The 23,508-nt window shown below is 38.3% G+C and overlaps 2 protein-coding genes across 5 annotated transcripts in view; one reads left to right on the top strand and one right to left on the bottom strand.

Moving 5' to 3' along the window:
• Positions 1 to 23,508, top strand: part of LOC112451401 — an 80,742-nt gene that overhangs the window by 18,652 nt on the left and 38,582 nt on the right. Inside the window, exon 6 of one of the 4 annotated variants that reach the window (XR_005234467.1) lies at positions 7,981 to 9,000. The exons of the other annotated variants lie outside the window; for them this stretch is intronic. The gene's annotated coding sequence lies outside the window, so the exon portion shown is untranslated. Of the gene's footprint in view, positions 1 to 7,980; positions 9,001 to 23,508 lie in introns of those variants that run through there. 4 annotated transcript variants of the gene reach the window in all.
• Positions 1,609 to 2,765, bottom strand: LOC108247850 (trace amine-associated receptor 1-like). The gene has a single exon (XM_017436217.3). It carries the CDS (start codon positions 2,590 to 2,592, stop codon positions 1,609 to 1,611), a length of 984 nt encoding a protein of 327 aa, XP_017291706.1. The 5' UTR covers positions 2,593 to 2,765.

Raw genomic sequence — 23,508 nt, forward strand, 5'->3', positions numbered from 1 at the left:
ACAAATATTTTTACACACGCACAAATCCTTTTACACACACACAAATATTTTTACACACACACAAATCCTTTTACACATGCACAAATATTTTTACACACACACAAATCCTTTTACACACGCACAAATATTTTTACACACGCACAAATATTTTTACACACGCACAAATCCTTTTACACACGCACAGGTATTTTGGATCTATTTTGTCTCCATACTTATCTGTATGTGAATTTAGCTTGCAAAAGGAAGCATTCCATGCAGTTAAAAGCTTGCAGCTCCACATTTTCCAGCTTTGAACTGAGAAAGCATTCCGCGTGGGAGTTAAAACGTCTTCAACTACAAAACAGAAGTCCAGTTATATTGTTCTTAAAATGTTTTGGCCATGTTTATTTTATATATCATTTTGCTTTAACTGCTCTGCTTCCAGAAGCCGGCTGTTGTGCAAGCAAGGTGGATAGCATTGAGGAGCAGCTCATGAGACTGTTAGTAAAATTGTAAAAAACTTTTGGAAAGAGAATGCACAATGATTGTGAACAGGGGAGTCTGTGTGTCTGAAACTGTGGTGGTTTCTTTGGGAGCAATTTACTAGGGTCAAACAGAGGAAGCAGAAATAGAGTGGAGACCTGGCCAGAGTTGGCATTTCTCCAGGACCATCCATTGAGTTTCTCCATGGCCAACACCTGTAAAAACCACTTGGAACTCGCACTCCTAACTTCTTATAAAGTGTTTAAGGAAAACATGGACGTTGTTTTGGGGAACACACAGGGATTTGGGAGAACATGAAAGGTTTTTGCTTAAGTGGCTAACATTTCTTTCTCTGCATAGTTATGTTGAAATAAAGTTTAAAGTTGTCTGCAAACCTTGCAAAGTCTGGTCCAGTTGGCAAAGTGTTTTTGTTCAAAAGTTGTAACATTGTTGCATAGTGGGCACTAGCAGGGACCAGAGAATAACTGAAAATAAAAAGTTGCACTTTAAGTTAAATGTAATCAGTTTCATTCAGTTTCTTTCTTTTAATCTTTAATGCTTTTAGGTTTTGCTAAATTTGATTGTCAAATCTTTGTTTTACTGCCACCTTCTGGGCACTTATGTACAGTCCAGCATATCATGTTGGAATTTAAAAGAAACTGGTCTTATTTGTTTGTTAGTTTATTTATTTATTTATGTCTGCTTTTAGTTTTGTACCATTTCCATTTTGAAAGTATTCTAATTACCTAACACCTGCCTGTTTATTTTTTTTTAACTACATTTCTTAGTTGGATGTTCTTTATCTAGTTTTCCAGTTCAATTTGGAGGTCTACACCAATGTTTGTATTCTCTCTCAGAATTTGTACTTATGTTGAAAATGTATTCCTTCCAGAACATGTGAATAATGACAGAGTTTAAGGTAATGCATTGACAGTAGTATTTATTTCAGGTTTACAGAAACCACATCAAAATTTTACTTTGTAAAATCAAACTAAAGTAGACTAATCCTTTCCAGCCATTACAGCAATAAATCCTTTCAGGTACATCTTGTTAAACTTAGCACATCTAGTCAGTGGATTTTTTTGGTTCATTGTTCAAGGCAAAACTGCTAGCTCAAATGACATCTAATTCAAATGGCGGAGTAACTTAATGCAATTTTGTGTTAGAAAAGTCACAACGTAATATTTTTCCAGACATAATTATTTTAAAGGCTGATCTGAACCAAATGTAAAAGAAAGCATAAATAAATGGATTCAGTGTTGAGTTTGTCAGGGCAAGCCAAATAAGTGTTTCAATCACTGGAACTGGTATTAAAATGTTAGAAAAAGTCGAAAAAGTTACGGAAATGAAACATGGAGTCCAACAAAGAAGAAACACTCCCAGAACAATAGCCAAAGTTTTTGTGGCCTTTCTCTCCATTTTACTCACAGTTGCTCCACATTTTATTCTAGTGTGGATGCTTTGAGCCTGTCTCTGTGCAACAAGAAAAATCTTTAGGTAAATACACAACATTATGACAAGTGGAAGGTAAAATGATATTATAACTCCAACTGTGGTTGTCATTAAAACAACAAGAAAACCTCTTTCCTGAAATTTTTCTATTGAATTTGGTATTACCACTCCAGTTGCAATAAGTGCAGAAACAATCCAGCTGACAGCAATCATGACGAGAACAACATGATGGCTAATTTTAGATTTATACATTAATGGTTGACACACTGCATAATATCTGTCAACAGAAATACAACATAGGTGTAAAATAGAGCATGTGCAAAAATACATTCCAAAGCTGCTTCGTATTTTACAAAATACATCTCTGTGGTACATACAAAAGCTCGGACTGAATGTCATGGTCAAAGGAAATACTACTATCCCTACAAGCAGGTCAGCCACAGCCAGAGACAGAATGAGGAAGTTAGTAGGAGTGTGGAGCTGTTTGAAGTAAAGCACAGAGATTATTACAAGGAGGTTTCCACATACTGTGACAACAGACAAAAGTGTTAGAAAACCATATAATATCACACATAAAGCAGCAGGGGTTGTGGTAAATTTGTAACTGAAATTATCTACTTCATAGCAGGGATGGAAGGTTGTCACTGTTGTCTTATTTAAAGTGAATTTTGTTTCCATGATGGCCTAAAAAATAAAGGCAAATCATGTTTAGAACAACGAAACCCTGCAATAAATTGTATGCAATTTTTCTGATGGACACCATATACAGTCTGAAATTTGTTACACCACAGATTCAAAAATGATTTTTTTTAAATTTCACTCACAGGTCATCAGTGCCTGTGGTTGCTTTGAGCTGCATGAGTCTGTGTGTCTGTAAACCTTTATTCCCTATTCCCCACATACTGTTGTCCAATAAGAATTGGGAACTGCATCCCATCTGAAACCAATGATGCAACATTTTGTCTATCCACCTTGTCTCTGGGACAGTTTCATTTTTGATTTTACAAAGTGTGTAAATACATACACACATTACTTTTTTCTTTTAAAAATACATAATGTTTAAAAATATTAAAGACAAGCTTTTTTTATTTAACTTACTAATTTGAAATATTTTTCTAGAATTTTTACTTACAAACAATTCAGATTCCAGGTTTTAAGGCAACAAAAAAGATTACTGCATAGTGTATTTGACACATCCAATCATTACTCTGAAAATTTCTTTAAAACCAGTTTAGATTCATGAGATATTTTACTAACAGTCAGTCAGGGTTGACTACAAGAATTAATGCCAAAGTTTTAGGCAATAATGATGTGTAATGTGTAGTAATCAAACTCTGAGTTAAAATTCGGCGTGGTGGTAGCCAAAAGTCTTCCACAACACAATATATGCTAAATTGATTCAGTTGTCTTTAAGTTTGTGTTGGCCAAGGTCAATCAGCTGTGGCAGCATATTAAACTGGATTTACTCCAGTTTTTTTTATTAATTGTAGATATATATCAAATTAATTCTTTATGTGATTTTCAAAGAAATCTGTGTTGTGGTTCATGAGATATCTTGCAAAAAGAGTTGACTCAAATAGTTAACTTCAAAGTTTTAAACTATAATCTTGTCAAATCTCTTAGCATTCTAAGTTTATGTTGAGGATCACTCTCAGCTAAAACCACACCAAATTTTTAGCTCAGGATTTGTAAAATTGTCTAACTTATAGTCATTTTTATATTTGCTAAGGTGGATCATCTGTCCTTGAATCAGCTTGACTCTGAACATTAATCAACTGTAGAAATAAATTAATGTTTCATTAAAATCTGACCAGTGGTTCAGAAGATATTTTCCTACCAAACAGACACTGATGCATATATACACACGTATGCGTAAAATTGCTCTATCTATCTATCTATCTATCAATCATGAATGGACAAAAACAATCATCTGTTAGTGATTTTCAGTTAAACCAACTTCATCTGTCATGATTTCAAGATGTCAAAGGGTTACCCTCCTTCCCTATCCACCCCCCTGTCCCTTCCTATACTAAACAAAAATATAAATAACACTTTTGGTTTTGCTCACAGTTTTCATGAGCTTAACTCAAAGATCTAAAACTTTTTCTATATACAAAATAAGCCTTTTTCTCTCAAATATTGTTCACAAATTGTGTAAATCTGTGTTAATGAGCACTTCTCCTTTGTGAAGATAATCCACCCACCTCGGAGGTGTGGCACATCAAAATGCTGATTAGACAGTATGATTATTGCACAGGTGTGCCTTAGGCTGGCCAAAATAAAAGGCCACTCTGAAATGTGAAAACGGTGGTCACACAAGATGTGATCACCAAAATAGTTGATATGGTGAAAGGTACTGTATTGACTCTTTCAGTGATTGCAGTACTGTTTCATGTTAAAATTAAGCTTTTCTTCCGTGTGGTATCAATAAGTTATGGTATCATTCTGCTATCAGCGGGTCTCTGGATTATTATAATTTTCTAAATCTTAAGGCTTGTATTATTAAAAATCAACAGAATTTGGTCTGGATATTCAACCATTATTTTGACATTGTTTCATCTACACAACTATTCCCACACTTAACTTGCACAATAATACAACAATCTTTTTCAGCACAGCTGATCTGTAATGAATTAGTGTGGTCTGCAATTATACTTTTCCTATTGGGTGACTGGAGTTTAAATTGAGTGGATAAGAAAAGCATTGGCAGGGCCTTGCAAAATTTAAGAAAATGCTGTCTAATACGGGGTAATAACTGTCAGAAGCTGCAAAAATTAAGGTGTTTATTTTTGGACATCGAATGTCGCTTTTTTACGTCGTCACACATACCAACTGGTGTCAAGCATAAAAAGCAGCATTCAATGACCAACATAAAATGTTGTAATTTTTGGAATTCAGAAGGTGGTCATACAACGGAGTGAAAAGTGGCGTTTTGAATGGATTTTTGCTGTATTTTACCGCGTTCTAAGACAAAAAAATGCTTTTTTTGCTTGACTTTTTAACCCAAACGCGTGGCGATATTGTCATAGTTTGCACTCTTGTTGTCCATTTCAGGTTTTGGTTTCTCCTTGGTCCTTGTTTCTCTGCCTCATTGCTCACACCTGTGCTTCATTCTGCCCATCGCCCTCCAGTTATTTAAGCACCTCTGTGTTACTCACCAGGTGTGGGTTCCTCTGTTTACTTCCATGCTGTTTTGCTCCATGCCATGCTGTTTTGCTGCACGCTGTTTTTGCCATCTTGGTCCTTCCACACACTGCCATGACAGAAGGAACCAACCAAGACACGGACCAGGCAGCCAACATTTTTTTCTTTAGGTGACCTCTCTCAGGAGGACTTCCATCGGCTCCACATCTTGGTATGCAGATACTGCGATGTGGAGGTCGCCCCCGAGAGAGGCAACACCTATTTTTGGCTCAATCCCGAGGTAATCAACAAGTGCTTCTGGGCAGCTTGAGACCTCCTAGACGAGGCGCTTCGTTGGAGATGTCCCCGGGGGATGGTACAACTCCTCTGCCAGACCCGGATGGCGATGGGCCCCTTTCATAACGGCACTGCTGAATAAATGTTTGAGCCAGAGCCCGCAGCAGTTTCCCAAGAGCCCGCGGCAGTGTCTCAAGGGTCTGCGGCATGGTCTCCAGGCTCCGCGGTATCGTCTCCCTTCCGGGGGCTTCATTGGTGGTGCGGCCGGCCTCCAGACGGCCTTCTCCGGGGGTTCCATGGCCGGCCTCCAGATCCTCCCCGGGGTTGCGGCAGTCGCATGGCTGACTCTCTAGAAGTGTTTTTTCTTCTTCGTGTTTATTCAGGGTTTCCTAGTTTTTCCGCCCTGGGTAGGGTTGTTTTTTGTTAGATCCCAGGTTATTCATGTTTTGGGGTTTTTGGGGCGTCTGGGATCCGGCCTTAGAGGGGGGGGCACCTTCATAGTTTGCACTCTTGGTGTCCATTTCAGGTTTTGGTTTCTCCTTGGTCCTTGTTTCTCTGCCTCATTGCTCACACCTGTGCTTCATTCTGCCTATCGCCCTCCAGTTTTTTAAGCACCTCTCTGTTACTCACCAGGTGTGGGTTCCTCGGTTTACTTTCATGCTGTCCTGGTATGTTTAGCTGTCTTTGCTCCATGCCACGCTGTTTTGCTCCACGTTGTATTTGCTACAAGCAATGCCGTTTTGCTGAAGACTGTTTTTGCCTCAGCCTCATTTTGTTGGATTTTTCTATTAAATTTGTAAAGCTACACCGCTGCCATCTTGGTCCTTCCACACCCTACCATGACAGATATATGGCCCACATGGCTTGCCATAGACCTAAATGTTCATATTTTGGACAGAGAAAACAGATGGTTTGAGGGGAGGTGAGGGAAGCCATTTAAGTCAAATGAAAAAAACAACTTTAAACGGAAGAAAAGGTCTTAGATTCCAATTTTCTAAGACCTACAATGGACCATTGAACTTGATACCCATAGATAAGCTTGATAATCACTTTCTCTCTGACTCACACCTTGATGCATGTGTTCAAGACATCTCTTCTATGAGCTTGCCAAACAAAGACCCTAATGACTCTCCACTGGGAGGGTAATGACTTTATCTGTATGTGAATTTAGCTTGCATAAGGGAACATTCCATGCAGTTAAAAGCTTGCAGCTCCACATTTTCCAGCTTTGAATTGAGAAAGCCTGCTTCATGGGAGTTGAAACGTCTTCAACTACAAAACAGAAGTCCAGTTATATTGTTCTTAAAATGTTTTGGCCATGTTTGTTTATGTTATTTTGCTTCAACTGCTCTGCTTCCAGAAGCCGGCTGTTGTGCGAGCAAGGTGGATAGCATTGAGGAGCAGCTCACTGAGACTGTTAGTAAATACATCTGTCTTTATGGCTGTCTAGCAAAAATTATGAAGATGTTTAAATGGCAAGGAACTTTTGGAAAGAGATAGCACAATGATTGTGCACAAAGAGTCTGTGTGTCTGAAACTGTGGTGATTTCTTTGGGAGCAATTTACTAGGGACAAACAGAGGAAGCAGAAATAGAGTGGAGACCCTGGGCAGAATTGGCATTTCTCCAGGACCATCCATTGAGTTTCTCCATGGCCAACACCTGTAAAAACCACTTGAAACTCGCACTCGCACTTATGAAGTGTTTAAGGAAAACATGGACTTTGTTTTGGGGAACACACAGGGATTTTGGGGAACATGAAAGGTTTTTGCTTAAATGGCTAACATTGCTTACTCTACATAGTTATGTTGAAATACAGTTTAAAGTTGTCTGCAAACCTTGCAAAGGCTGGTCCAGTTGGCAAAGTGTTTTTGTTCAAAAGTTGTAACATTGTTACATAGTGGGCACTAGCAGGGACCAGAGAATGACTGAAAATAAAAAGTTGCACTTTAAGTTAAACTTAATCAGTTTCATCTACTTTCTTTGTGCTTTCTTTAATGTTTTTAGGTTTTGCTAAATTTGATTGTCAAATCTTTGTTTTACTGCCACCTTCTGGGCACTTATGTACAGTCCAGCATATCATGTTGGAATTTAAAAGAAACACGTCTTATTTGTTTGTTAGTTTATTTATTTATTTATGTCTGCTTTTAGTTTTGTACCATTTCCATTTTGAAAGTATTCTNGGGGGGGGGGGGCTCTTGTGTATTTTTTATGTCTGCTTTCAGTTTTGTACAATTTTCATTTTAAAAGGATTCTAATTACCTCACACCTGCCCGTTTCATTTTTTTTAAAAATACATTTCTCGTTGGATGTTCTTTATCTAGTTTTCCAGTTCAATCTGGTGGTCTACACCAATGTTTGTATCTTCTCTCAGAATTTGGACTTATATTGAAAATGTATTCCTTCCAGAATATGTGAAAAATAACAGAGTTTAAGGTAATGCATCGTCAGTAGCATTTATTTCAGGTTTACAGAAACCACATCAAGAAAAAAAAAATGTAATTCTAACAACTGAGAATTGATTCTCACATACTAAAAATGTCAGTTTTTAACATTTTTCCATTATCTTCACTTGCAATACTAATGCTGCATTGTCAAGTTAAATCAGCAAATCCGACACTTAAATGTCTTTACTATCTCCACTCAGCTGGCATGCAACTTGCAAGGAATCAAGCGCACCCATCCTTTTCATTGTTCAAGCTCAGCAGCCAAATCTATAAGGTAACCTGGCTCACCTGTGCTCAGACAATGATCTCTCTTTAGACAGAGAACTTCAACTGAAAGCTTCCTCAAAGACACCACTGGTAGGAAATTGACATTATTTACAGTTGTTGTGGAATTTTCAATTAACAAGGAGGTCAACAGAGAGTTCTGTCTTTCAGGATTTTATTTAAGTTGTACAACTGAGAGTTCATTCAACCAACCAGAAGTCAGCAGAATGAAATCTGAAACACACAACAGGTCATTCTTCCTTTATAGACTTGTAGGCACATCCTAGTAAATTTCCATACAGTCAGGAGGGGTCAGGGGGGAACAAAGAGCCAGATAGCTGACCAAAAGGGAAGGTAATTAAAGAGTAAATTTCCATCTGTGCCTTTTATTAGGTACACCGGGAGGGCAGAGAGCGAGAAACTTAACCAAAGGAGCAAGCAAAAAGTCCAGGTCCCAGAAACAGGCAGTCGGGGTCCAGTTATCCGTCATCCAGCAACAATCTGATAAGGGCAAGGCACAGGGGGGAATCCGAGGAACGAGAGCAAGGTTGAGGAACACAACGTCAGTCAGAGAATGCTAGAAAACTACTTGCATACTGTGTTCGATAATCTGGCACTGGAGGAGAGGAGGAGATTATAAAGGGCATGGACCAGGTGTGGGAGCAGTAATCAGGGAGGAGTCACAAGTGAGCTGAATAAGAAGTGACTAGTGGCATGGCAAGGCTGAATATGACACTAGACATGATTATTACAATTTTTACATATATGACTACATTTTCCCATATAATTCATAATACATGATGGTGGGGATGTATGAATGTAAAATTACATATATTTTGGTACATATAACCAATACATTATATATTCATGTTTAATATATTGCAGTATATAGAAAACGGAAATCATTTGTGTATTTCACAATATATTGCAATATATTACATAAATATATAACATACAGGTCCTTCTCAAAAAATTAGCATATTGTGATAAAGTTCATTATTTTCCATAATGTAATGATAAAAATTAAACTGTCATATATTTTAGATTCATTGCACACCAACTGAAATATTTCAGGTCTTGTATTGTTTTAATACTGATGATTTTGGCATACAGCTCTTGAAAACCCAAAATTCCTATCTCAAAAAATTAGCATATCNAGGGACAACCAATCTGTGTCTTACAAAGTTTCAGTTGACATCTACCCTGCTCTCACTCACCAGGAGGCCCAGGATTCATACTGTATGTCAAACTGCTTTTTCTGGATTTCAGTTATGTATTTAAAGGTGAAATGAAGTGTTTTGAAGCTAACATAAATTAAAAGATAGTCATAAAAGGCGCTTGTTTTCAGAGTCATTTAGTTACATTAAATTAAAATTAATAGTAAAAGATCAAAAAAATTACTATGGTCTTTTTGTCACTTTTTGTGATCACTCAAAAGTGTGACCGATCGAGGGCCAAACACAAGAAGGCCAACAAGGCAGTAAATAGCAAATACAGATTGTGTGGGGGTCAAATGGTTCAGTTCATTGCAATTAATTGTGTAAACTAATGTTTCGGGGCGGTACCGCCCCCTGGAGGGCATTGAGAGGATGACAGGGGGCGCTGGCAGCAATATTTTCAACAAGGGGGCGCTGATATTCTTTTGGGGGGCGTTTGCTTGAAGGTAAAGTTTACACCAAAGATTCACAACAATATCAGTTTAAACTTTGAACTACTTGCAAAAAATATTGTGGCCTAAAACATTAAAACTGGCATGGAAATGCAACTGTATTGATGGTGTTTCTCTTCAGCGTGCAGCTCTGTGCTGCCTTCAGGAGAACGGGACATTAGAGTATCGTTTTTATAATTTGTCCCACATGGCAGTTACTGTATAAACTCTGAGAAAAGAATGCCCTCTTTAGTGGTATTACCCTTGGAAAAATTTCTTTCTCTTGCATGGGTTAATTTCTCTGAAGGATACACTGTGAGCGCACTGTTATCGCAGTGGTTAAACATTTACAAGAGCAATATTCTGTTGTCGGACTTTCCCTGAAAGTGTCCAGCATCCAGACACACATTAACACTTTTCTGGACAAGATGCTTTGTTGACATGACTGCGGAACAGCACTGCCAAAACATATGAACACAAACCAACAATAAAACATAAAATATTCTAAAACCAGAGACCTATGGCTTGACAAGTGCATCAAATTTCCGGGTTTTATTTTATTTTGGAGAAACTTCTAGAGTATGGTGGATTGGAAAATAATGGTCAACTCTATTTTGAGGTTTTTTAGAGACATTGATTTACAACAAATTTCTGAATATATTTCAGTATGACTAGCTACGACAGAGGTTAACAATTTCTTGTACAAAAGCCATTGAGTGTCAAAATTTCCCAAAGTGCAAACTTTATTCCACATATACACAGTGATGTGAAAATATTTGGGAAATTTTATGATAAAGTTTCAATTTTTTATGATTTTTTGCTGGACATCATAAAAATGAAGTTATCAATTTTTCATAATGAATGTGTTTGATCCAGGAACAGAAAAAAAAAGAAAATTATTCCACATGTAGGTATGGTCATTAGAGAATATTTTGGTCATTTTTTGAAGAGTTATGGATTTTTTATGAATATTTTTTTGGCTCACTGTGGTATGAAATTAAATTTAACATTTTTTTTTTACTGAAACAGTGGGCTCACAGTGTATCCTTCAGAGAAATTAACCCATGTATGCCGCTGGTTTTCCACAGCATTCTCTTCATACATTTATCCAAATCTTTCATCCGTGCTAGTCGCTCAATGTTCTCTCAGCGCCTAGGTAAGTGCATCACAATTAACTGGTGGTGGTGGTCTACCTCATTTTTATCCAGTATTTTATCTTGAACCCCAATCTCACTCATCCGCATCATTTTCTTCCTCTTCTTGTCTTGCAAGCTTCTATTTTTCTATTTCCCAATTGACCTTTATCTTCCTGCCTTGCATCAGTGCACCTCTATCAATCTACCTAGTAAGTTCCCTTCATTCGCCTTGCACTCTCGTTTTATTTCCATATTCACCTGGTTGGCTCCCCTTTAGCAGCTGGCTTTCATCTACCAGCATCCCTTAGCTTCTGTCTAGTAGCTGGCCTTCATCTACCAGCTTACCATAACTTCCCTTTAATAGCTGGCCTACATCTACAATCGTCTAATAACTCCCCTTTAGTAGCTGGCCTTCATCTACCATCATTTAATAACTTCCCTTTAGTAGCTGGCTTTCATCTACCAGCATCTCATACACTCCCTTTATGTGCCAGCCTTCATCTACTGGCTCATTTATGCCTCAAATTTTCAGTCTAAAAGCTTTCATTGATCATGTATTTTTCCTTGCTAGTCATCCATCACTTTCCCTTTCACCAGAACTCGGTCTTGACCTCGGCACCCTCTTTTGGGGGGAAGACGCCTCTAATCCTCATCCTAAGATTCTCGTCCGAGCTTATTGGTATGCAACACTCACCTCTTCTGCCGGGGTCCGAGCACTAAACTCCTATGTCTTTCATGTCCAAAAAAACTATTTAATTGCAGCTTTTCTCTGTTTGAGTCTCTCCAGGTTGACATGTCCAGTGGCTTTAACTTTGATTGCAATAAAATGCCTGGAACTGTTAGTTTTGATTACAATATAGACTAAGTTGTCATTGCTGTGGACCCTCAGCAATATGCATATAGGGACAACCAATCTGTGTCTTACAAAGTTTCAGTTGACATCTACCCTGCTCTCACTCACCAGGAGGCCCAGGATTCATACTGTATGTCAAACTGCTTTTTCTGGATTTCAGTTATGTATTTAAAGGTGAAATGAAGTGTTTTGAAGCTAACATAAATTAAAAGATAGTCATAAAAGGCGCTTGTTTTCAGAGTCATTTAGTTACATTAAATTAAAATTAATAGTAAAAGATCAAAAAAATTACTATGGTCTTTTTGTCACTTTTTGTGATCACTCAAAAGTGTGACCGATCGAGGGCCAAACACAAGAAGGCCAACAAGGCAGTAAATAGCAAATACAGATTGTGTGGGGGTCAAATGGTTCAGTTCATTGCAATTAATTGTGTAAACTAATGTTTCGGGGCGGTACCGCCCCCTGGAGGGCATTGAGAGGATGACAGGGGGCGCTGGCAGCAATATTTTCAACAAGGGGGCGCTGATATTCTTTTGGGGGGCGTTTGCTTGAAGGTAAAGTTTACACCAAAGATTCACAACAATATCAGTTTAAACTTTGAACTACTTGCAAAAAATATTGTGGCCTAAAACATTAAAACTGGCATGGAAATGCAACTGTATTGATGGTGTTTCTCTTCAGCGTGCAGCTCTGTGCTGCCTTCAGGAGAACGGGACATTAGAGTATCGTTTTTATAATTTGTCCCACATGGCAGTTACTGTATAAACTCTGAGAAAAGAATGCCCTCTTTAGTGGTATTACCCTTGGAAAAATTTCTTTCTCTTGCATGGGTTAATTTCTCTGAAGGATACACTGTGAGCGCACTGTTATCGCAGTGGTTAAACATTTACAAGAGCAATATTCTGTTGTCGGACTTTCCCTGAAAGTGTCCAGCATCCAGACACACATTAACACTTTTCTGGACAAGATGCTTTGTTGACATGACTGCGGAACAGCACTGCCAAAACATATGAACACAAACCAACAATAAAACATAAAATATTCTAAAACCAGAGACCTATGGCTTGACAAGTGCATCAAATTTCCGGGTTTTATTTTATTTTGGAGAAACTTCTAGAGTATGGTGGATTGGAAAATAATGGTCAACTCTATTTTGAGGTTTTTTAGAGACATTGATTTACAACAAATTTCTGAATATATTTCAGTATGACTAGCTACGACAGAGGTTAACAATTTCTTGTACAAAAGCCATTGAGTGTCAAAATTTCCCAAAGTGCAAACTTTATTCCACATATACACAGTGATGTGAAAATATTTGGGAAATTTTATGATAAAGTTTCAATTTTTTATGATTTTTTGCTGGACATCATAAAAATGAAGTTATCAATTTTTCATAATGAATGTGTTTGATCCAGGAACAGAAAAAAAAAGAAAATTATTCCACATGTAGGTATGGTCATTAGAGAATATTTTGGTCATTTTTTGAAGAGTTATGGATTTTTTATGAATATTTTTTTGGCTCACTGTGGTATGAAATTAAATTTAACATTTTTTTTTTACTGAAACAGTGGGCTCACAGTGTATCCTTCAGAGAAATTAACCCATGTATGCCGCTGGTTTTCCACAGCATTCTCTTCATACATTTATCCAAATCTTTCATCCGTGCTAGTCGCTCAATGTTCTCTCAGCGCCTAGGTAAGTGCATCACAATTAACTGGTGGTGGTGGTCTACCTCATTTTTATCCAGTATTTTATCTTGAACCCCAATCTCACTCATCCGCATCATTTTCTTCCTCTTCTTGTCTTGCAAGCTTCTATTTTTCTATTTCCCAATTGACCTTTATCTTCCTGCCTTGCATCAGTGCACCTCTATCAATCTACCTAGTAAGTTCCCTTCATTCGCCTTGCACTCTCGTTTTATTTCCATATTCACCTGGTTGGCTCCCCTTTAGCAGCTGGCTTTCATCTACCAGCATCCCTTAGCTTCTGTCTAGTAGCTGGCCTTCATCTACCAGCTTACCATAACTTCCCTTTAATAGCTGGCCTACATCTACAATCGTCTAATAACTCCCCTTTAGTAGCTGGCCTTCATCTACCATCATTTAATAACTTCCCTTTAGTAGCTGGCTTTCATCTACCAGCATCTCATACACTCCCTTTATGTGCCAGCCTTCATCTACTGGCTCATTTATGCCTCAAATTTTCAGTCTAAAAGCTTTCATTGATCATGTATTTTTCCTTGCTAGTCATCCATCACTTTCCCTTTCACCAGAACTCGGTCTTGACCTCGGCACCCTCTTTTGGGGGGAAGACGCCTCTAATCCTCATCCTAAGATTCTCGTCCGAGCTTATTGGTATGCAACACTCACCTCTTCTGCCGGGGTCCGAGCACTAAACTCCTATGTCTTTCATGTCCAAAAAAACTATTTAATTGCAGCTTTTCTCTGTTTGAGTCTCTCCAGGTTGACATGTCCAGTGGCTTTAACTTTGATTGCAATAAAATGCCTGGAACTGTTAGTTTTGATTACAATATAGACTAAGTTGTCATTGCTGTGGACCCTCAGCAATATGCATATAGGGACAACCAATCTGTGTCTTACAAAGTTTCAGTTGACATCTACCCTGCTCTCACTCACCAGGAGGCCCAGGATTCATACTGTATGTCAAACTGCTTTTTCTGGATTTCAGTTATGTATTTAAAGGTGAAATGAAGTGTTTTGAAGCTAACATAAATTAAAAGATAGTCATAAAAGGCGCTTGTTTTCAGAGTCATTTAGTTACATTAAATTAAAATTAATAGTAAAAGATCAAAAAAATTACTATGGTCTTTTTGTCACTTTTTGTGATCACTCAAAAGTGTGACCGATCGAGGGCCAAACACAAGAAGGCCAACAAGGCAGTAAATAGCAAATACAGATTGTGTGGGGGTCAAATGGTTCAGTTCATTGCAATTAATTGTGTAAACTAATGTTTCGGGGCGGTACCGCCCCCTGGAGGGCATTGAGAGGATGACAGGGGGCGCTGGCAGCAATATTTTCAACAAGGGGGCGCTGATATTCTTTTGGGGGGCGTTTGCTTGAAGGTAAAGTTTACACCAAAGATTCACAACAATATCAGTTTAAACTTTGAACTACTTGCAAAAAATATTGTGGCCTAAAACATTAAAACTGGCATGGAAATGCAACTGTATTGATGGTGTTTCTCTTCAGCGTGCAGCTCTGTGCTGCCTTCAGGAGAACGGGACATTAGAGTATCGTTTTTATAATTTGTCCCACATGGCAGTTACTGTATAAACTCTGAGAAAAGAATGCCCTCTTTAGTGGTATTACCCTTGGAAAAATTTCTTTCTCTTGCATGGGTTAATTTCTCTGAAGGATACACTGTGAGCGCACTGTTATCGCAGTGGTTAAACATTTACAAGAGCAATATTCTGTTGTCGGACTTTCCCTGAAAGTGTCCAGCATCCAGACACACATTAACACTTTTCTGGACAAGATGCTTTGTTGACATGACTGCGGAACAGCACTGCCAAAACATATGAACACAAACCAACAATAAAACATAAAATATTCTAAAACCAGAGACCTATGGCTTGACAAGTGCATCAAATTTCCGGGTTTTATTTTATTTTGGAGAAACTTCTAGAGTATGGTGGATTGGAAAATAATGGTCAACTCTATTTTGAGGTTTTTTAGAGACATTGATTTACAACAAATTTCTGAATATATTTCAGTATGACTAGCTACGACAGAGGTTAACAATTTCTTGTACAAAAGCCATTGAGTGTCAAAATTTCCCAAAGTGCAAACTTTATTCCACATATACACAGTGATGTGAAAATATTTGGGAAATTTTATGATAAAGTTTCAATTTTTTATGATTTTTTGCTGGACATCATAAAAATGAAGTTATCAATTTTTCATAATGAATGTGTTTGATCCAGGAACAGAAAAAAAAAGAAAATTATTCCACATGTAGGTATGGTCATTAGAGAATATTTTGGTCATTTTTTGAAGAGTTATGGATTTTTTATGAATATTTTTTTGGCTCACTGTGGTATGAAATTAAATTTAACATTTTTTTTTTACTGAAACAGTGGGCTCACAGTGTATCCTTCAGAGAAATTAACCCATGTATGCCGCTGGTTTTCCACAGCATTCTCTTCATACATTTATCCAAATCTTTCATCCGTGCTAGTCGCTCAATGTTCTCTCAGCGCCTAGGTAAGTGCATCACAATTAACTGGTGGTGGTGGTCTACCTCATTTTTATCCAGTATTTTATCTTGAACCCCAATCTCACTCATCCGCATCATTTTCTTCCTCTTCTTGTCTTGCAAGCTTCTATTTTTCTATTTCCCAATTGACCTTTATCTTCCTGCCTTGCATCAGTGCACCTCTATCAATCTACCTAGTAAGTTCCCTTCATTCGCCTTGCACTCTCGTTTTATTTCCATATTCACCTGGTTGGCTCCCCTTTAGCAGCTGGCTTTCATCTACCAGCATCCCTTAGCTTCTGTCTAGTAGCTGGCCTTCATCTACCAGCTTACCATAACTTCCCTTTAATAGCTGGCCTACATCTACAATCGTCTAATAACTCCCCTTTAGTAGCTGGCCTTCATCTACCATCATTTAATAACTTCCCTTTAGTAGCTGGCTTTCATCTACCAGCATCTCATACACTCCCTTTATGTGCCAGCCTTCATCTACTGGCTCATTTATGCCTCAAATTTTCAGTCTAAAAGCTTTCATTGATCATGTATTTTTCCTTGCTAGTCATCCATCACTTTCCCTTTCACCAGAACTCGGTCTTGACCTCGGCACCCTCTTTTGGGGGGAAGACGCCTCTAATCCTCATCCTAAGATTCTCGTCCGAGCTTATTGGTATGCAACACTCACCTCTTCTGCCGGGGTCCGAGCACTAAACTCCTATGTCTTTCATGTCCAAAAAAACTATTTAATTGCAGCTTTTCTCTGTTTGAGTCTCTCCAGGTTGACATGTCCAGTGGCTTTAACTTTGATTGCAATAAAATGCCTGGAACTGTTAGTTTTGATTACAATATAGACTAAGTTGTCATTGCTGTGGACCCTCAGCAATATGCATATAGGGACAACCAATCTGTGTCTTACAAAGTTTCAGTTGACATCTACCCTGCTCTCACTCACCAGGAGGCCCAGGATTCATACTGTATGTCAAACTGCTTTTTCTGGATTTCAGTTATGTATTTAAAGGTGAAATGAAGTGTTTTGAAGCTAACATAAATTAAAAGATAGTCATAAAAGGCGCTTGTTTTCAGAGTCATTTAGTTACATTAAATTAAAATTAATAGTAAAAGATCAAAAAAATTACTATGGTCTTTTTGTCACTTTTTGTGATCACTCAAAAGTGTGACCGATCGAGGGCCAAACACAAGAAGGCCAACAAGGCAGTAAATAGCAAATACAGATTGTGTGGGGGTCAAATGGTTCAGTTCATTGCAATTAATTGTGTAAACTAATGTTTCGGGGCGGTACCGCCCCCTGGAGGGCATTGAGAGGATGACAGGGGGCGCTGGCAGCAATATTTTCAACAAGGGGGCGCTGATATTCTTTTGGGGGGCGTTTGCTTGAAGGTAAAGTTTACACCAAAGATTCACAACAATATCAGTTTAAACTTTGAACTACTTGCAAAAAATATTGTGGCCTAAAACATTAAAACTGGCATGGAAATGCAACTGTATTGATGGTGTTTCTCTTCAGCGTGCAGCTCTGTGCTGCCTTCAGGAGAACGGGACATTAGAGTATCGTTTTTATAATTTGTCCCACATGGCAGTTACTGTATAAACTCTGAGAAAAGAATGCCCTCTTTAGTGGTATTACCCTTGGAAAAATTTCTTTCTCTTGCATGGGTTAATTTCTCTGAAGGATACACTGTGAGCGCACTGTTATCGCAGTGGTTAAACATTTACAAGAGCAATATTCTGTTGTCGGACTTTCCCTGAAAGTGTCCAGCATCCAGACACACATTAACACTTTTCTGGACAAGATGCTTTGTTGACATGACTGCGGAACAGCACTGCCAAAACATATGAACACAAACCAACAATAAAACATAAAATATTCTAAAACCAGAGACCTATGGCTTGACAAGTGCATCAAATTTCCGGGTTTTATTTTATTTTGGAGAAACTTCTAGAGTATGGTGGATTGGAAAATAATGGTCAACTCTATTTTGAGGTTTTTTAGAGACATTGATTTACAACAAATTTCTGAATATATTTCAGTATGACTAGCTACGACAGAGGTTAACAATTTCTTGTACAAAAGCCATTGAGTGTCAAAATTTCCCAAAGTGCAAACTTTATTCCACATATACACAGTGATGTGAAAATATTTGGGAAATTTTATGATAAAGTTTCAATTTTTTATGATTTTTTGCTGGACATCATAAAAATGAAGTTATCAATTTTTCATAATGAATGTGTTTGATCCAGGAACAGAAAAAAAAAGAAAATTATTCCACATGTAGGTATGGTCATTAGAGAATATTTTGGTCATTTTTTGAAGAGTTATGGATTTTTTATGAATATTTTTTTGGCTCACTGTGGTATGAAATTAAATTTAACATTTTTTTTTTACTGAAACAGTGGGCTCACAGTGTATCCTTCAGAGAAATTAACCCATGTATGCCGCTGGTTTTCCACAGCATTCTCTTCATACATTTATCCAAATCTTTCATCCGTGCTAGTCGCTCAATGTTCTCTCAGCGCCTAGGTAAGTGCATCACAATTAACTGGTGGTGGTGGTCTACCTCATTTTTATCCAGTATTTTATCTTGAACCCCAATCTCACTCATCCGCATCATTTTCTTCCTCTTCTTGTCTTGCAAGCTTCTATTTTTCTATTTCCCAATTGACCTTTATCTTCCTGCCTTGCATCAGTGCACCTCTATCAATCTACCTAGTAAGTTCCCTTCATTCGCCTTGCACTCTCGTTTTATTTCCATATTCACCTGGTTGGCTCCCCTTTAGCAGCTGGCTTTCATCTACCAGCATCCCTTAGCTTCTGTCTAGTAGCTGGCCTTCATCTACCAGCTTACCATAACTTCCCTTTAATAGCTGGCCTACATCTACAATCGTCTAATAACTCCCCTTTAGTAGCTGGCCTTCATCTACCATCATTTAATAACTTCCCTTTAGTAGCTGGCTTTCATCTACCAGCATCTCATACACTCCCTTTATGTGCCAGCCTTCATCTACTGGCTCATTTATGCCTCAAATTTTCAGTCTAAAAGCTTTCATTGATCATGTATTTTTCCTTGCTAGTCATCCATCACTTTCCCTTTCACCAGAACTCGGTCTTGACCTCGGCACCCTCTTTTGGGGGGAAGACGCCTCTAATCCTCATCCTAAGATTCTCGTCCGAGCTTATTGGTATGCAACACTCACCTCTTCTGCCGGGGTCCGAGCACTAAACTCCTATGTCTTTCATGTCCAAAAAAACTATTTAATTGCAGCTTTTCTCTGTTTGAGTCTCTCCAGGTTGACATGTCCAGTGGCTTTAACTTTGATTGCAATAAAATGCCTGGAACTGTTAGTTTTGATTACAATATAGACTAAGTTGTCATTGCTGTGGACCCTCAGCAATATGCATATAGGGACAACCAATCTGTGTCTTACAAAGTTTCAGTTGACATCTACCCTGCTCTCACTCACCAGGAGGCCCAGGATTCATACTGTATGTCAAACTGCTTTTTCTGGATTTCAGTTATGTATTTAAAGGTGAAATGAAGTGTTTTGAAGCTAACATAAATTAAAAGATAGTCATAAAAGGCGCTTGTTTTCAGAGTCATTTAGTTACATTAAATTAAAATTAATAGTAAAAGATCAAAAAAATTACTATGGTCTTTTTGTCACTTTTTGTGATCACTCAAAAGTGTGACCGATCGAGGGCCAAACACAAGAAGGCCAACAAGGCAGTAAATAGCAAATACAGATTGTGTGGGGGTCAAATGGTTCAGTTCATTGCAATTAATTGTGTAAACTAATGTTTCGGGGCGGTACCGCCCCCTGGAGGGCATTGAGAGGATGACAGGGGGCGCTGGCAGCAATATTTTCAACAAGGGGGCGCTGATATTCTTTTGGGGGGCGTTTGCTTGAAGGTAAAGTTTACACCAAAGATTCACAACAATATCAGTTTAAACTTTGAACTACTTGCAAAAAATATTGTGGCCTAAAACATTAAAACTGGCATGGAAATGCAACTGTATTGATGGTGTTTCTCTTCAGCGTGCAGCTCTGTGCTGCCTTCAGGAGAACGGGACATTAGAGTATCGTTTTTATAATTTGTCCCACATGGCAGTTACTGTATAAACTCTGAGAAAAGAATGCCCTCTTTAGTGGTATTACCCTTGGAAAAATTTCTTTCTCTTGCATGGGTTAATTTCTCTGAAGGATACACTGTGAGCGCACTGTTATCGCAGTGGTTAAACATTTACAAGAGCAATATTCTGTTGTCGGACTTTCCCTGAAAGTGTCCAGCATCCAGACACACATTAACACTTTTCTGGACAAGATGCTTTGTTGACATGACTGCGGAACAGCACTGCCAAAACATATGAACACAAACCAACAATAAAACATAAAATATTCTAAAACCAGAGACCTATGGCTTGACAAGTGCATCAAATTTCCGGGTTTTATTTTATTTTGGAGAAACTTCTAGAGTATGGTGGATTGGAAAATAATGGTCAACTCTATTTTGAGGTTTTTTAGAGACATTGATTTACAACAAATTTCTGAATATATTTCAGTATGACTAGCTACGACAGAGGTTAACAATTTCTTGTACAAAAGCCATTGAGTGTCAAAATTTCCCAAAGTGCAAACTTTATTCCACATATACACAGTGATGTGAAAATATTTGGGAAATTTTATGATAAAGTTTCAATTTTTTATGATTTTTTGCTGGACATCATAAAAATGAAGTTATCAATTTTTCATAATGAATGTGTTTGATCCAGGAACAGAAAAAAAAAGAAAATTATTCCACATGTAGGTATGGTCATTAGAGAATATTTTGGTCATTTTTTGAAGAGTTATGGATTTTTTATGAATATTTTTTTGGCTCACTGTGGTATGAAATTAAATTTAACATTTTTTTTTTACTGAAACAGTGGGCTCACAGTGTATCCTTCAGAGAAATTAACCCATGTATGCCGCTGGTTTTCCACAGCATTCTCTTCATACATTTATCCAAATCTTTCATCCGTGCTAGTCGCTCAATGTTCTCTCAGCGCCTAGGTAAGTGCATCACAATTAACTGGTGGTGGTGGTCTACCTCATTTTTATCCAGTATTTTATCTTGAACCCCAATCTCACTCATCCGCATCATTTTCTTCCTCTTCTTGTCTTGCAAGCTTCTATTTTTCTATTTCCCAATTGACCTTTATCTTCCTGCCTTGCATCAGTGCACCTCTATCAATCTACCTAGTAAGTTCCCTTCATTCGCCTTGCACTCTCGTTTTATTTCCATATTCACCTGGTTGGCTCCCCTTTAGCAGCTGGCTTTCATCTACCAGCATCCCTTAGCTTCTGTCTAGTAGCTGGCCTTCATCTACCAGCTTACCATAACTTCCCTTTAATAGCTGGCCTACATCTACAATCGTCTAATAACTCCCCTTTAGTAGCTGGCCTTCATCTACCATCATTTAATAACTTCCCTTTAGTAGCTGGCTTTCATCTACCAGCATCTCATACACTCCCTTTATGTGCCAGCCTTCATCTACTGGCTCATTTATGCCTCAAATTTTCAGTCTAAAAGCTTTCATTGATCATGTATTTTTCCTTGCTAGTCATCCATCACTTTCCCTTTCACCAGAACTCGGTCTTGACCTCGGCACCCTCTTTTGGGGGGAAGACGCCTCTAATCCTCATCCTAAGATTCTCGTCCGAGCTTATTGGTATGCAACACTCACCTCTTCTGCCGGGGTCCGAGCACTAAACTCCTATGTCTTTCATGTCCAAAAAAACTATTTAATTGCAGCTTTTCTCTGTTTGAGTCTCTCCAGGTTGACATGTCCAGTGGCTTTAACTTTGATTGCAATAAAATGCCTGGAACTGTTAGTTTTGATTACAATATAGACTAAGTTGTCATTGCTGTGGACCCTCAGCAATATGCATATAGGGACAACCAATCTGTGTCTTACAAAGTTTCAGTTGACATCTACCCTGCTCTCACTCACCAGGAGGCCCAGGATTCATACTGTATGTCAAACTGCTTTTTCTGGATTTCAGTTATGTATTTAAAGGTGAAATGAAGTGTTTTGAAGCTAACATAAATTAAAAGATAGTCATAAAAGGCGCTTGTTTTCAGAGTCATTTAGTTACATTAAATTAAAATTAATAGTAAAAGATCAAAAAAATTACTATGGTCTTTTTGTCACTTTTTGTGATCACTCAAAAGTGTGACCGATCGAGGGCCAAACACAAGAAGGCCAACAAGGCAGTAAATAGCAAATACAGATTGTGTGGGGGTCAAATGGTTCAGTTCATTGCAATTAATTGTGTAAACTAATGTTTCGGGGCGGTACCGCCCCCTGGAGGGCATTGAGAGGATGACAGGGGGCGCTGGCAGCAATATTTTCAACAAGGGGGCGCTGATATTCTTTTGGGGGGCGTTTGCTTGAAGGTAAAGTTTACACCAAAGATTCACAACAATATCAGTTTAAACTTTGAACTACTTGCAAAAAATATTGTGGCCTAAAACATTAAAACTGGCATGGAAATGCAACTGTATTGATGGTGTTTCTCTTCAGCGTGCAGCTCTGTGCTGCCTTCAGGAGAACGGGACATTAGAGTATCGTTTTTATAATTTGTCCCACATGGCAGTTACTGTATAAACTCTGAGAAAAGAATGCCCTCTTTAGTGGTATTACCCTTGGAAAAATTTCTTTCTCTTGCATGGGTTAATTTCTCTGAAGGATACACTGTGAGCGCACTGTTATCGCAGTGGTTAAACATTTACAAGAGCAATATTCTGTTGTCGGACTTTCCCTGAAAGTGTCCAGCATCCAGACACACATTAACACTTTTCTGGACAAGATGCTTTGTTGACATGACTGCGGAACAGCACTGCCAAAACATATGAACACAAACCAACAATAAAACATAAAATATTCTAAAACCAGAGACCTATGGCTTGACAAGTGGATCACAGCAGCTGCATCAGCCGGTGTAACACCGGATCGATGTCGGCTGACACCGCTGCGACTTTTCTCTGCAGCTTTATTTGTGTCGTTGTGAACTTTAAAGTGTTATCATCAATCTTTAATTAGTCTATGAATAAAAGCAGGGCTCCCAAGTTTTACGCATTGACCATGAGACACACATTTTGTGAAGCGCAAACACTCACATGCTACTTTTGTATTTCTCAGGTTAAAAAAATACACACACACACGCCCTTTTTTTGAAGAGGAACTAATGCACAATAGGGGCCAACTTAGCGACTTTGTCGTTATATTTAGCGAGTTTTCAGATTCGTCTGGCCATTTTTTTAAAGCGACTAGCGACAAATCTACTGACTTTTTTCTGTTGTTGGAGACTTTGGCGGCTAATTGTGTGAAAGCCCCAATCATTCTGCAGTGTGCCGTAAGCCACGCCCACTTCCCTAAACACTGATAGCTGTCAATATCACAGCAGAGAGGAGACCCGCTCCATTCTGTGTCCACAGTGGCACAAAAAATGAGTATGCAGTATGTGGTGCATTGGTGCTCAAAAGCGATGACGGAAAAAAATCCAGTCTGCATTTTCTGTATTTACCAGCTCTCTGCACATGTGTAAATGATATGAT

This window comes from Kryptolebias marmoratus, linkage group LG19 (genome assembly GCF_001649575.2).
Source record: "Kryptolebias marmoratus isolate JLee-2015 linkage group LG19, ASM164957v2, whole genome shotgun sequence".
NCBI lineage: Eukaryota > Metazoa > Chordata > Actinopteri > Cyprinodontiformes > Rivulidae > Kryptolebias > Kryptolebias marmoratus.

Excerpts from the sequence above, each read along its gene's own strand:
- LOC108247850 (XM_017436217.3), bottom strand. The coding sequence starts at position 2,592 with ATGGAAACAAAATTCACTTTAAATAAGACAACAGTGACAACCTTCCAT.